This window comes from Jatropha curcas, chromosome 5 (assembly GCF_041381405.1).
Source record: "Jatropha curcas cultivar XTBG-Jc1 chromosome 5, XTBG_Jcur_1.0, whole genome shotgun sequence".
Classification (NCBI taxonomy): Eukaryota; Viridiplantae; Streptophyta; class Magnoliopsida; order Malpighiales; family Euphorbiaceae; genus Jatropha; species Jatropha curcas.
Window position 1 is genome coordinate 27332742 of NC_143155.1, and position 15682 is coordinate 27348423.

Here is a 15682-nt window from a genome sequence, read left to right on the forward strand (position 1 = left end):
TGGTTCAAAACATTGCGTCAGCAGTAGCGGGTCTAGTTATTGCCTTCACTGCAAGTTGGCAATTGGCCTTAATTATTCTTGTATTAATTCCTCTCATAGGTGTAAATGGATATGTTCAAGCAAAGTTCTTGCAAGGGTTCAGCAAAGATGCGAAGGTATGCTTTTTATCTTGCGATTTTGCATTTCACTGCCACGTGATTTTCAAGAAAAAAAAAATAGTAAACAATTAAATCTAAATTGTTCCAGGTTTTGTACGAGGAAGCAAGCCAAGTTGCAAATGATGCGGTAGGGAGTATAAGAACTGTTGCCTCTTTCTGTGCAGAAGGAAAGGTGATGCAACTGTACAAAAAGAAATGTGAAGGCCCTATGAAGACAGGAATAAGGACAGGGCTTGTAAGTGGGACAGGATTTGGAGTATCATTCTTCTTGATGTATTCTGTCTATGCTATCAGTTTTTATGCAGGAGCTCAACTTGTCAAGCATGGGAAAACAACATTCACAGATGTTTTTCAAGTGGGTATATCTTTCAAATTATATATATTCATCCAAAGACATTCAAGGCTTCCTAAACCCTGACCTACGTTCTAATGATATTTATTTCTCGTGTGTCCATTTTTTAGGTTTTCTTTGCATTAACCATGGCAGCTGTTGGAATTTCTCAATCAAGTTCTTTGAATCCTGACTCTGCCAAAGCCAAGAGTGCTGCTGCTTCCATATTTTCAATCATTGACCGAAAGTCAAAGATAGATCCGAGTGATGAGTCAGGAACCATATCAGAGGATGTGAGAGGAGAAATTGAGCTTCGTCATGTAAGCTTCAAGTATCCATCTAGACCAGATATTCAAATATTCCGAGACCTCAGCTTGGCAATTCATTCTGGCAAGGTAAACAATCCTGTTTTATTTTTCATTCATAGCAGACAATAAGGAGAAGAAAAAAGATAAAACATTCCTGTTTGAATTAATCTTACTAAATCTATCCATTTTCTTTCAGACCGTGGCCTTAGTTGGAGAAAGCGGAAGCGGGAAATCAACAGTCATTTCGTTGTTGCAGAGATTTTATGATCCTGACTCGGGTCATATAACTCTAGATGGTGTTGAAATTCAAAGTCTCCAGATTAAGTGGTTGAGACAGCAGATGGGGCTCGTAAGCCAAGAACCAGTACTGTTTAATGATACAATCCGTGCCAATATTGCGTACGGAAAGGATGGGAATGCAACTGAAGCAGAAATTATAGCTGCATCAGAGCTGGCCAATGCACACAAGTTCATTAGTAGCTTACAACAGGTTAATACATATGATATTGACATGAATTAAAATAGTATTAATTTTAGTTTAGATTCTTGTTATTAACTCTCTATGGTTTGATGAAATGCAGGGGTATGATACTGTTGCAGGTGAGCGAGGTGTCCAATTGTCGGGTGGGCAAAAACAAAGGGTAGCCATTGCTCGAGCAATAGTAAAAAGTCCAAAGATACTGCTATTAGATGAGGCTACTAGCGCTCTTGATGCTGAATCTGAAAGAGTGGTTCAAGACGCATTAGACCGAGTAATGGTGAACAGGACAACAGTTGTAGTAGCACATCGGTTATCTACAATCAAGAACGCTGATGTTATTGCGGTGGTTAAAAATGGAGTTATAGCAGAGAAAGGAAAGCATGAGACTTTGATCAATATCAAAGATGGTGTTTATGCTTCTTTAGTAGCACTTCACATGAGTGCCTCAACTGCATGACCTACTACCCATTTTTTCAAATTCAGCAATTATAGTTTTGGTGGATGCAACCCCTTATTTACAAAATGTAATTTATATTCTTTTTCTGAGAAACGTATACTGTACTTCCAAATAAATAACCAGATCCTACATTGAATTGAATGCCAATTTTCTCAAGCATTCTAATTCCTACTTTCTAAAAATATAATAAAAAAAAGAAAGAATTAAAAGGAATTGCCTCTGGCTATACCTCGCATCCAAAAAAGCTGCTTAAAAAACTTTCTCAACTCTCTTTCCACATGAGTGCGATTTTCCACGACAACAGTTACCTACAAACGCCGGTTCCCGGTTTTATTAATTTCCGCCTTAAAGTAGAATCAAAAACCCATCTTTGCCCATTCCGCACTGTGATTTTGCGAGTATAAACCGATCCTCCCCAAATGCATTTCTCTTTATTCCCTCCATATTAAACTGACGTCGGTTTACCAAAGCGCGAACCGATTGCGGCACTACTCCTGAACAATTCTTGTGAAGTAATCAAATCGAATCCATTTCCAGTAACAGTAGATGTAGAATTTATACTTCATTTGGTGTTTGTTGAGTGATTTTCCCAGAAAATGTGTTACTATAGGTTCTAAATCCGTTTAAAAGTGCCTCTTGTTTGTGAAGTACTTTATATTAGAATACTCTAATGGTGGTTCTTGATTCCGTGGAATAGAAGCAAAACGCTTTTATTTTAAAAGATTCGTATGGATTTTTCTTTATTTTATTCAAAAGATTCGTATGGATTTTTCCTTTCTGTTGCTTAATGGCTAATTCTGCTCTGTTCAATCAAGAAGATAGGTGGTCAATAGAATGTGTGAGATTTATTAATGTTCTGAACTGAACTGGTGGCTCATAGATTTTCTGACTCATTAATGTATCTTCTTACATCATTTTGTTGGTTTTTGATTCTTTCTCAGTACAGTTTAAAGTTGCCCATTGGTTATACCATTTATTTATGCTTTGCAGATGTGCTACTGCAATATTAGTACTATGCACAGCTTAAGAATAGTTGACAAACGAAAAGATTTTAGGTTCTTCAGATTGTTTGTTATGGCCGTGGAGAACGGCTTCAACGTTGGTAAAAGCAGTTATGAGGCGAGCACATCAACCAAAAATGAAGAGATGGAGAAAGGCTTTGTTGTATATGGAAACTCACAAGATACAGAGAGGAGCAAAGAAGATGAAAAAACTAATTTGGTTCCATTCCGTCAGCTTTTTTCATTTGCAGATTACACAGATATTATGTCGATGGTCATTGGAACAATTGGTGCTGTTGGGAATGGGTTAGCAATGCCCCTTATGACTATATATATTCCTAGGGAATCTTACCGATGCTTTTGGGAGAAACCAGAATAACAAAAACATAGTGCATGTGGTTTCCAAGGTAATAACTAATAATCTTGTTCAACAGAATCTTTAATTATAAGCTCATGTATTTCCAGTATAGATTTCTATTTGTACCAATACGGGCACTTAGGTATGGGACTAGTGTGTATCTTTCTGATCAAGGATATGGTTCAAAAGTTTAGCAACTAGTTAAAGAGAGGTAAAAAGATGAAAACAATTTATTAATGTTGTTGTTATTGAGGATTTGAATTTGATCTTTCTCATTCTTCTATGTAAGTAGGAAGATGTTACTAATTTTTGTCACCTGGAAAAATTTTAGGTGTGCCTGAAATTTGTCTACTTGGCAGTGGGGGCTTGTGCAGCTGCATTTCTACGTAAGTAAATAACTCAATAATGTCATTTTTTTTGCATAGATTATTAGGTATGTGGGTTGAGAAACTTGTGTTTATTGTTTGTCAGAAGTAGCTTGCTGGATGGTTACAGGAGAGAGACAGGCTGTACGAATAAGGGGTTTGTATTTGAAAACTATATTGAGACAAGATATCGCCTTTTTTGACAAGGAAACAAACACTGGAGAGGTCATTGGCAGAATGTCTGGTGACACTTTTCTTATACAAGATGCTATGGGGGAGAAGGTATTGCATTTGTGCTCCCATGGAAGTTAAAAATATTTGCACTGATTCTGATGTATTTTGTCTTTATTAAATGAATCTGCTTCTTTCATGCAGTTGGGAAATTCCTACAGCTTGTATCAATGTTCATTGGAGGCTTCGTAATAGCATTTATCAAGGGATGGCTTCTTACCCTTGTCATGTTATCCTCTATTCCCTTGATTGTGATTGCTGGTGCCATAATGTCCATCGTGGTAGCTAGGTCAGCATCCCGTGGACAAAATGCTTATGCAAGAGCAGCCACTGTAGTTGAGAAGACAATTGGCTCAATTAGAACTGTATGTTTATGAAATCAATAAAAGAAACATTTCTTGAAAATAATTTTTTGTGAAGTATACTGATTAATTAATTCAAAATCAGGTCGCATCATTTACCGGGGAGAAGCAAGCCATAAGTAACTACAAGAAATTCCTTTTAAGCACTTATAATTCAGGTGTTCATGAAGGCTTTGCAACTGGACTAGGTCTTGGTGTAGTATTCTTGATCATATTTTGTGGTTATGCCTTGGCAATGTGGTTTGGTGGAAAAATGGTACTGGAAAAAGGATACACAGGAGGTGAAGTGCTTAACGCGATCATTGCTGTGTTGACTGGCTCCATGTGAGTTCCTGTCTGATTCTATGGGTGCACATGCACACACACAGAAAATGAAACACGAACATGTAAGTAAAATTAATAAAGGTAGCAATTCTTTGCTCTAATTGACCTTTTGCATCTATATTTTTATGTTTCTGGTCCCTAGGACAGGCATCTCCCTGCATGAGCTCATTTGCTTCTGGACAAGCTGCAGCTTATAAGATGTTTGAGACTATCAATAGAAAGCCACAAATAGATGTTTATGATACAAAGGGAAAAGTATTGGATGACATCAACGAAGACATAGAGTTCAGGGAAGTATATTTCAGTTATCCAGCCAGACCGGAGGAGCAAATATTTACTAGATTCTCGCTTTCCATCCCAAGTGGCACCACTGCAGCTTTGGTTGGACAAAGTGGAAGCGGGAAGTCAACAGTTATCAGTCTGATGGAGAGATTTTATGATCCACGAGCTGGTGAAGTTCTAAGAGACGACATTAACATCAAAGAACTTCAGCTAAAGTGGATTAGGGGGAAAATTGGACTTGTCAGTCAAGAACCTGTATTGTTTACTGCCAGCATTAGGGATAATATTGCATATGGAAAAGATGGTGCAACAACTGAGCAGATAAGAGCTGCAGCTGAACTTGCCAACGCTGCTAAATTCATTGACAAACTACCTCAGGTCCTAACTGCTTGCTCAATAATAAATTTTAAATATTTTGTCTTTATCTTGTTTGGATCATATGGATTACTCATTTTGATTTGGATCTGAGGATTTGCATCCAGGGAATAGACAGTATGGCTGGTGAGCATGGAACTCAGCTATCTTGTGGACAAAAGCAAAGGATTGCAATAGCAAGAGCCACCTTAAAGGATCCAAGGATCTTACTTTTAGATGAAGCCACAAGTGCACTTGATGCAGAATCTGAAAGGACAGTTCAGGAGGCACTAGACAAGATTATGGTCAATCGAACAACTGTTGTTGTTGCCCATTGTCTGAGTACAATTAGAAATGCTGATATAATTGCTGTCATTCACCATGGAAAGACGGCTGAAATAGGTATCTTGTGTTTATAGAGGACGCTTAACCACACATACAGCAATCCCAGATTCTTGTTGCTAATCTTTTGATCTTTTCTTCACATTTTCATATATGCCCTATCATTGAAACACAAACTATAGTGTACTTTGAGTCCTACGACGTTTTGATGCTTACACTGGATGCATTGACTAATTTTCCTAAAGTTTTACTTGTTCACTTGATTTTGCTTAATGAGCTGTCTTGCTACCTTGCATAAATTTATTTAACTAAATTAATTATTTAATTTCCTACTTCATTCTAAGGTTTGTAATTTATCCTGGCTAGAAGTTTGATTTTCTATGGGGGGTGGGAGGACACATGATTTAGTTGTACTTTTTGTTGAATAATCAGGTTCACATTTAGAGCTACTTGAGGATCCTCATGGAGTATACTCTCAGCTTATATGTTTACAAGAAGTATACAAAGATGCAGAACAAGCAGCAGAGAGTAAAAGATCAAACATTTCTCTGGAATCCTTTCACCAGCCGAGTCAAAAAGGCCCATTACAACGATCAATTAGTCGAGGATAATTGGAAATAGCAGTTGCCATTCATTTTCAATCTCCATTGGGTTACCTTCAGGACTAAAGGTTTCTGAAAGTCCTTTGGAAGAACCAGAAGTTTCTCCACCACTAGGAAAAACTCCAGAGGTTCTAATCCGGCGCCTCGTACATCTCAACAAGCCTGAGATTCCAGTGCTTATTGCTGGAGCTATAGTTGCAAGTATCAATGGTGTAATATTTCCAATTTATGGTATGCTTCTTTCTCGAGCAATTAAGTCATTTTATGAACCACCTCATGAATTGAGAAAGGATTCGGAGTTCTGGGCAATAATTCTTATGATTCTTGGACTGGCATCTTTTTGGCGTATCCATCACAATTTTACTTGTTTGCTGTGGCTGGGTCTGAGTTAATTCAACGGAATCAGATCAATGTGTTTTGAGAAGATAGTACATATGGAGGTTGCTTGGTTTGATCAGCCTGAACACTCTAACGGTGCAATTGGTGCTCGGCTTTCAGCAGATGCAGCAATTGTTAGTGCTTGGGTTGGAGATGCACTAGCTCATTTAGTTCAAAACATTGTATCAGCAATAGCAGGTTTGATCATTGCTTTTACTGCCAGTTGGCAGTTGGCCTTCATTGTTGTTGTGCTAATTCCTCTCATTGGAATCAATGGATATGTTGAAGTAAAGTTCGTGAAAGTGTTCAGCAAAGATGCAAAGGTTTGATTTTAATCTCTTGATCTTGTATTTTATTCTCTAAACAGTTCCACTAATAAGTTCTTTTTAATGTTCGAGGTGCTTCTTCTAGAAAGTGCTTTTAATTATTGGATTGGCCGTTTTAAGATTATTCATCAAGACATAGATATGAATGATTGCAGATTATGTATGAGGAAGCAAGCCAAATTGCAAATGATGCTGTAGGAAGTATTAGAACTGTTGCCTCTTTCTGTGCTGAAGATGAGGTATCCATCTAGGCCAGATGTTCAAATCTTCCAAGATCTCAGCTTGGCTATTCATTCTGGCGAGGTAATTATTCCTCTTTTACATTTCATGTGTTTAAACAGTTAACAGAAGACAAGAAGGAATCATGAAAGTAAACTCCAATACAGCTAACGTCAAAAGGTAAATTGTATAAACATGGATTTTTCTTTTTTCTTTCAGATTGTGGCCCTAGTTGGAGAAAGTGGAAGTGGGAAATCAACTGTTATCTCATTGCTACAAAGATTCTACGACCCTGATTCAGGTCACATAGCTCTAGATGGAGTTGAAATTAAAAGGCTCCAACTGAAGTGGTTGAGGCAACAGATGGGGCTAGTTAGCCAAGAAACAGTCTTGTTTAATGATACAATCCGTACCAAAATTGCATATGGAAAGGAAGGAAATGCAACGGAAGCAGAAATTTTGGCTGCATCAGAGCTGGCCAACGGGCTTCATTAGCGGCTTACAACAGGTTAGAACACAATTTCATCTTTTATAATTAAGGACAGGTAAATTAATCTGGTCAAACAAGTAATTACCATGTAAAATTCTAACAGATAAGAACTGAAATTATCAAAATACAGATAAGTTTGCTTTACTTTTGTTGCTTTATAACAATGCAAAATGCAGGGGTATGATACTGCGGTTGGAGAGCGAGGAGTCCAATTGTCTGGAGGACGGAAACAAAGGGTAGCCATTGCTCGTGCCAAAAATCAAAGATACTATTGCTGGATGAGGCTAAAAGTGCGCTGGATGCTGAATCTGAGAGAGTGGTTCATGATGCACTGGACCGAGTGATGGTGAACAGAACCACATTTGTTGTAGCCCATCGATTATCTATGATCAAGAATGCAGATGTTATTGCCGTGGTTAGAAATGGAACTATTGTAGAGGAAAGCATGAAACTTTGATCACCATTAGAGATGGTTTTTATGCTTCCTTAGTAGCGCTTCACATCACTGCCTCATCTGCTTGAATTACTACCTAAGTCTGTTTCTTTTAATAATAATTTTGGTCTGGGGTTTCTGTATGTATATATTTTTTTCTTTGTGATAAAATCATCGTTCAACTAATAGCTAAAAACCAAATTCAGTGATATTTCCGATTATGTTAATGGTTTGTTTTCTGCGACTGGGGTAAGGAACTTGCTGTAGTTTAGATTGCCAGGGCTAAGTGAAACGACGACGACTTCTTTGACTTGCTCGACAGCAACGACTATTTCTTTTGACACGTAATTTAAGCATGTTGTAAACTGCCAAGCTGCAGGAACGACGACCTCGTAAAACAACCTACTGGGATCACACGTCTGGTCGTTTGAATTCCTTCGTCACATCAATCTGCCGTTCGAGGACAGCCAGATTCCCACTGGCGACGCGACCGTTGGTTATTTTACCTAGTCGATTGATCTTGTCGTTTCCAATTCGTTGCTGCACCCTCGCCGTCACCGTCAGTGTAACGGTCGTCGCTCCAGCCCCAATTGATTATGATACACGTGTCGAAAGGAATAGAATTTTCAATACTATAATCTAAATGAATTTTTTTCGCGTGCGCTAAATACATTTTGACAATTAATCCAGTCAAAATTTTATTCTATTGTTAGTTCTATTTATGTACATTAAAATATAAATGTCGATCATATATGGTTTGATCGATGTTTTTATGTTTTGTAAAAGAACTCAAAATATTTTTAACTGAAATCTTATACCATTTTACGTCATAACGTGTGATTTTTTGGTTTTTGGTTCCAAACATTGAGAATAAAATAAAATAAGTTGCAGCACACCCCACCCTCTCTCCTCTAACCCGCCAATGACTGATAGTCCGAAAGAAATTAAGAAGTAAAGATTCTTGGCATGAGTCCCTCAAAAACATAAACCACAACTTTGTGATGACTATATCTCATCACTCTTGCTATTGGTGCACCAGCGAAGCACAAAATCAGCCACTGTTTCTTGGACTTAAAGGAAATGCTATACACTTTCTTTTTTTTTTTTTTTTTTTTTTATTATATTTGAATGTTTCTCTTCGATTTGCAAATAAAATTCGTTTTTGATAATACAGTAAGTAAATGTAAGCCTAGTCCTATGTAAACTGAAAATTCTAGAAGATTTTTCTATAAATACATTATATTTCTACTTCGTAAATACTATACTTTTTTATCTATATAAAATAATAAAATATAGAATTATTAATTGTTAGTATTATTTGAAAAAGAAAATACGTACACTTGATCCTCTATTATCTGCTTGCTTTTTTATATTCAATATATTTTTTTAATCTTTTATATATATTGTTTATTTGTAGAGTTCTATAAAACCTTAGAATTGCTTAATTCTTGTTTCTTATACTGCAAGTATATTTTACACGTTTCATTATTTGAATGGAAAAGGATTCTGCAACAGCAGCACCATAAATACTCTCTCTGCGTTCCTGAAATTTTTAGTTGATATCCACAGCGAGTTAGAACGGCGATTCGAAAATGGCAGAGGCCACCAGAAATAGTGCAGATAAGGAGAAAGTTAAAACAGTTCCATTTTTTAAGCTTTTTTCGTTTGCGGATTCTGTTGATATTTTGTTCATGATTACCGGCACAGTTGGTGCCGTTGGCAATGGAGTGTCTATGCCTCTTATGTCATTGCTACTCGGACAAATGATTGATTCTTTTGGAACAAACCAGACTGGCAATGTCATGGTTCATATAGTTTCCCAGGTAACCAATAAAAAAAAAAAAAAAATTCTGAAGTTACTCTTTGAATCTTTAGGGATTTGATGATTTGAAGACTGTACTGATTTGGTACTTGAATTTATTTTCAGGTCTCTCTAAAATATGTCTACTTAGCAGCAGGAGCTGCTGCGGCAGCCTTTCTTCGTATGTTCAAGTCAAATTTAAATTTCTAATAGAACTTTACAAAACAATATATATGTATGTGAATTAAATGAAATTTTCTCTTTGATGTTTGGCAGAGGTGGCCTGCTGGATGGTCACAGGAGAAAGACAGGCGGCGCGAATAAGGAGTTATTATCTTAAAACTATACTTAGACAAGATATTGCTTTCTTTGATAAAGAAACGAGTACTGGAGAGGTTATTGGCAGAATGTCTGGTGATACTGTCCTTATACAAGATGCAATGGGTGAAAAGGTACTTTATAATTGCTTCAGTAATTAAACCACTGCCTGCCGAAAGGGAAGTTGCAATGAACTAAAATTTTATTAGTCTTGTCGATTTTCATTTAGGACTGCTTGATTTGTGCAGGTAGGAAAATTTCTGCAGCTGACGGCGACGTTCGTTGGGGGTTTTCTAATAGCTTTTATCAAGGGGTGGGAGCTTACGCTAGTCATGTTAGCTGCAATTCCTCCGCTAGCGATAGCCGGTGCAATTATGTCCATTTTGATATCCAAGATGGCTAATCGTGGACAGAATGCTTATGCAAAAGCAGCTACTGTAGTAGAGCGGACAATTGGCGCAATTAGAACTGTATGTTTAGAAAATATTAATCATTGTTTTTACCTTTTTTTTTTTTTTTTTTTTTTTTTTTGCAAAAGAATGATAGTCATTTCATATTCCAGGTTGCATCATATACTGGAGAGAAACCGGCCATTAGTGTTTACAACAAGCATCTCCAAACTGCCTACAGATCAGGTGTGCACCAAGGCCTTGCTGCTGGAGTTGGTATGGGTCTAATTTCGTTATCTGTATTTGGTAGCTATGCCCTGGCTATTTGGTTTGGTGCTAAGATGATATTGGAACAAGGATATACTGGAGGACAAGTCTATAATGTGATTGTCGCTGTGTTGACTGGTTCAATGTGAGTTGCTTTTTTGATTTCTAATGTGAGTTTATGAAGTTAATGCATATCTTCTTTGATGATTTATTGAATCTTGTAGGTCCTTGGGGCAGACATCTCCTTGCTTGAGTGCATTTGCTTCTGGTCGAGCTGCTGCATATAAGATGCTTGAAACTATTGATAGAAACCCTGAGATAGACACTTACAATACAAATGGAAGAGTATTAGACGACATCCGTGGGGATGTAGAGTTGAGGGATGTATATTTCAGTTATCCAGCAAGACCAGATGAGGAGATATTTAGTGGATTCTCTCTTTCTATTCCAAGTGGCACAACTGCAGCTTTGGTTGGACATAGTGGAAGTGGGAAATCAACAGTAATTAGTCTGATAGAACGATTTTATGATCCAAAATCTGGAGAAGTTCTTATAGACGACATCAACCTCAAAGAATTTCAACTTAAATGGATTAGAGAAAAAATTGGTCTTGTTAGTCAGGAACCTGTGTTGTTTACCTCTAGCATCAAGGACAATATTGCATATGGGAAGGATGGTGCCACCACTGAAGAGATAAGAGCTGCGGCTGAACTTGCCAACGCTGCAAAATTTATTGATAAACTACCTCAGGTTCAAAGTTATTGCAATTTATCAATCGAATGTATTGTTTTCTTTTAAGATTATTAATTACTGATTTCAGATTTTTGCATCCAGGGACTTGACACCATGGTTGGTGAACATGGAACTCAGCTTTCTGGTGGACAGAAGCAGAGGATTGCAATTGCAAGGGCAATCCTTAAGGATCCTCGAATTTTACTTTTAGATGAAGCTACAAGTGCACTTGATGCAGAATCTGAGAGGGTAGTGCAAGAGGCACTAGACAGGATAATGGTCAACCGAACTACTATTATAGTTGCACATCGCTTAACTACTGTGAGCAATGCTGATATGATTGCTGTCATTCATCGAGGAAAGTTGGTTGAAAAAGGTACCTCTTCTAGTTATTTATATAATTTCTTGTAGTTTCATTCATCACCCTTTTCGTGGTTTAGTTCCTTCATGGTATTTTAATCTACTTATTATTTCTTACTACAAGAAAATAAAAATGTTGCACTTGCATGTGTGTATGCATCAATCTACTTTTGTTTTGAAGTTTTTGATGTGATCGAGTCAGGGAGGAACATATTAATAATTTTGTCAATTGGCAGGCACACACTCAGAACTACTTGAAGATCCTGATGGAGCATATTCTCAGCTTATACGTTTACAGGAAGTAAATAAAGAATCAGAACCGGCTGCACATGATTATGGCAGATCAGAAATTTCTATGGAATCACTTAGACAATCAAGTCAAAGAAGGTCGTTGCGTCCCTCTATAAGTAGGGGGTCATCTGGAAATAGCAGTCGACACTCGTTGCCACTCCCATTTGGTTTTCCTACAGGACTAGATGGTCCTGATAATGACCTGGACGATGTAGAAGATTTTCAATCAAAAGTAAAACTTCCAGAGGTTCCAATTCGCCGCCTTGCCTATCTTAACAAGCCAGAGCTTCCGGTTCTTATACTCGGTACCATTGCTGCATGTATCGCTGGTACAATACAGCCAATTTATGGTATACTAGTTTCCAAATCAATCAGAACATTTTATGAACCACCTCACGAACTGAGAAAGGATTCAAATTTCTGGGCACTAATGTTTTTAACGCTAGGTCTGGCATCATTTGTGGTAACTCCGTTTAGAACGTATTTCTTTTCTATAGCTGGGTCTAAGTTAATCCATAGGATTAGATCTATGTGTTTTGAAAAGGTGGTCCACATGGAGATTGGTTGGTTTGATGAGCCTGAGCACTCAAGCGGTGCAATAGCAGCTAGGCTTTCAGCAGATGCAGCAATAGTGCGAGCCCTTGTTGGAGATGCACTAGCTTTGATGGTTCAGAATATTGCAACAGCAGGAGCAGCTCTAGTCATTGCTTTCACTGCAAGTTGGCAATTAGCTTTCATTGTACTTGTCCTTGTCCCTCTGATGGGTGTCAATGGAATGATCCAAGTAAAGTTCATGAAAGGATTCAGTGCAAATGCAAAGGTAAGCGCTAAAGCTAATCAGGTTGACATTAGGCTTTTTTTTTTTTTTTTCTTTTTTGGAAGACAATCAGTATCCCATAAATATGTCTATTTAATATTATATACCATGTGATAAATTGAAATGGTTGCAGATGATGTACGAGGAAGCAAGCCAAGTTGCTAGTGATGCAGTTGGGAGTATAAGAACAGTTGCTTCCTTCTGTGCCGAAGAGAAGGTGATGCAACTTTATGAACAGAAATGTGAGGGTCCCAGGAGGACTGGATTAAGGCTAGGATTGATCAGTGGTATAGGGTTTGGAATGTCGTCCTTCTGTTTGTTCTGCTTCTATGCAACTAGTTTCTATGCGGGAGCTCGATTAGTTGAGGGTGGCCACATAACCTTTGCAGATGTTTTTCAGGTGCCCTTCATATCTATAAACTCTTTCCCAGAAACTTTTTGAAGTTTGCAATTACAACATATTTTTGCAGTGATACTAAACCTTTTCATCATTTTATAGGTCTTCTATGCTTTGACTATGGCAGCTATAGGAATTTCTCAGTCAAGTTCTATGGGTGCTGATTCTGCCAAAGCAAAGGCTGCGGCTGCTTCTGTGTTCGCAATCATAGACAGGAAGTCAAATATAGATTCAAGTGATGAGTCAGGAACAACACTAGAAAATGTAACGGGAGAAATTGAACTTCATCATGTAAGCTTCAAGTATCCATCTAGACCAGATATTCAGATTTTCCGGGACCTCAACTTGACTATTCGTTCTGGAAAGGTAATTTCTATGTATGTTCCATTTCAGATCCCACTTCTTTAAGGAAATTGAAATGAGATATACATTACAACAATATTAATGTGCTTCAATTTCTTTCAGACTGTTGCCTTAGTTGGAGAAAGTGGGAGTGGTAAATCAACGGTAATTGCATTGCTGCAAAGGTTTTACGACCCAGATTCAGGTCATATCACACTTGATGGAATTGAAATTCAAAAGCTCCAATTGAAGTGGCTAAGGCAACAGATGGGGCTTGTGAGCCAAGAGCCGGTTTTGTTCAACGAAACAATCCGTGCCAACATTGCCTATGGAAAGGAAGGAAATGCAACTGAGGCAGAGATTATAGAAGCAGCAGAGTTGGCCAATGCCCACAACTTCATCAGCAGCTTACAGCAGGTGAGAAAAACTATATAAAGAACATTATAAAACTTTTGGCACCAGAACATATAAAACGTTAGAGGTTCAAATTCTGATATACCTCTATTTTGTTCATAAAAAAATGCAGGGCTATGAAACTGTGGTAGGGGAACGAGGAGTACAGTTATCTGGGGGACAAAAGCAAAGAATAGCTATAGCTCGCGCCATAGTGAAGAGTCCAAAGATATTATTGTTAGATGAGGCTACAAGTGCATTAGATGCAGAATCTGAAAGAATGGTTCAAGATGCACTGGACCGATTGATGGTGAATAGGACTACGGTGGTGGTAGCTCACCGGCTATCAACAATCAAGAATGCAGATGTTATTGCAGTGGTCAAGAATGGAGTTATAGTTGAGAAAGGAAGGCATGAAACTCTTATCAATATCAAAGATGGTTTCTATGCTTCGTTAGTAGCACTTCACATGAGTGCTAAAACTGCGTAAGCCATATGCTTCCATGATTTTGTTCATAGGAGATAGATTTAGACTAGATTTTAAACGGAACATGTAAATTTTTTTGTTTCCCTTTCTTTTTCCTATCCTAATAAAAGACTTCATTGATGGATGTCACATGTCATGCATTTCATGATAAATTAAAAGTTGAAACTAAATCAACCAATTTAAATAATTTTCAACCCGAAAACGAATTGAAGAAAATTGAAAAGAGAGGCTTCAGCAAAAACTAGTGTACACCTTATACGAATTCTGCCACGTGACAGTTCGTATCATCTTTGGTTCCCACGTGATTATATGTCGATGGAAAATATTGCATATGATGATGGAAGTTTCTTGTCTACAAGCTATGCCTGATCTCCCTAGTCACGATTTGCCGTTCCCTCTTTCCGATTAATTTTGCTTCCTAATGCTGACATTTCCTTTTAAATTTAATTAATTTATTTGGATATGTATTTTTTATTTTTATTTTCATAATCACAGGGGTCTGGGTATAAGGTGGAAAGAGTGAAATTCAAATTCTGGCATTGGACGTGTATTTTGTTTTTAATAATAATAATAACAACAATACTAGTAATAGAGTATTATCCACACTCTTTTCTTATGCGATGCGAATTTCTCAAAAATTAAAAGAATTTACTTTAATAAAAATTATTTAACAAAAATTTTTATTTTCATTGTTTCATCCGAATGTATCATGACCGGATTCGGATAGGTATAATCAAAAATTAAAAGCATTAGACTTTGGGGCTACATGACAGGATTCTGTTATAAGTAACATAGACTCTAATTTTTTAAGAGCAGTAGAATGGATCCGTTGCTTTCAAAAAAATAAAAAAAAGATCCGTTTTTGAGATTAAACGTCATGGATGACACCTACCAATACAATGCACTCACATGTCGGAGGCACATACTTCTTGATAATTTATACCAATGATTTTTGCAAAACAGTTAAAGAAGAAAGGACACAAATCTATTCCATTAGTGAAAAAAACAATTATTAATGTCCCTATTTACAATATTTTATACTCCGTCTGACTCAAAATCCAAGTAGTTTAATATTTTTATATGAAAATTAAGAAATTAATTAATTCTTTTAAGTCGTAACAAAATCAAGAATAATTTGATCAAATTATTTTTATATCAAAATTAAATGTAACTTTTGAAGATAATTACTGTATCTAATATAATCAAGGGTGACATTAACAAAATTTGATTTATTATTCCTTAAAATACACTTACATTTTTTAAACAAAATAATAACCCTGAAACTA

At 37.0% G+C, this 15682-nt stretch overlaps 2 protein-coding genes and 1 pseudogene across 3 annotated transcripts; all 3 read left to right on the forward strand.

The window, feature by feature from the left end:
* Window positions 1-1891, forward strand: LOC149496501 (ABC transporter B family member 11-like; the record flags this gene model as incomplete). Its single annotated transcript, XM_089721058.1, is given in 5 exon segments — window positions 1-155; window positions 247-513; window positions 621-884; window positions 994-1287; window positions 1379-1891. Coding segments are annotated over 5 exon segments (1337 nt in total), but the record flags the coding sequence as incomplete, so codon positions are not given.
* Window positions 1892-2039: 148 nt separating this feature from the next.
* On the forward strand, window positions 2040-8013 carry LOC105642697 (ABC transporter B family member 4-like; annotated as a pseudogene). The gene is made up of 12 exons (XR_016320805.1): window positions 2040-2247; window positions 2726-3143; window positions 3426-3480; window positions 3566-3766; window positions 3835-4055; window positions 4138-4376; window positions 4511-5036; window positions 5141-5414; window positions 5787-6657; window positions 6816-6963; window positions 7099-7387; window positions 7546-8013. The product of XR_016320805.1 is annotated as an ABC transporter B family member 4-like (transcript).
* Window positions 8014-9247: 1234 nt separating this feature from the next.
* Window positions 9248-14525, forward strand: LOC105642698 (ABC transporter B family member 11). Its single transcript, XM_012227610.3, has 12 exons — window positions 9248-9625; window positions 9730-9784; window positions 9880-10055; window positions 10170-10391; window positions 10484-10722; window positions 10802-11327; window positions 11412-11685; window positions 11906-12780; window positions 12911-13177; window positions 13277-13540; window positions 13640-13933; window positions 14043-14525. Exons 1-12 carry the CDS (start codon window positions 9395-9397, stop codon window positions 14397-14399), a joined length of 3780 nt encoding a protein of 1259 aa, XP_012083000.2. The 5' UTR covers window positions 9248-9394; the 3' UTR covers window positions 14400-14525.
* The last annotated feature ends 1157 nt before the right edge of the window (window positions 14526-15682 follow it).

Excerpts from the sequence above, each read along its gene's own strand:
- LOC105642698 (XM_012227610.3), top strand. The coding sequence starts at position 9,395 with ATGGCAGAGGCCACCAGAAATAGTGCAGATAAGGAGAAAGTTAAAACA. Across the intron at positions 9,626-9,729 it reads TGGTTCATATAGTTTCCCAG|GTCTCTCTAAAATATGTCTA; the intron begins GTAACCAATAAA and ends ATTTATTTTCAG. Across the intron at positions 13,541-13,639 it reads TGACTATTCGTTCTGGAAAG|ACTGTTGCCTTAGTTGGAGA; the intron begins GTAATTTCTATG and ends AATTTCTTTCAG.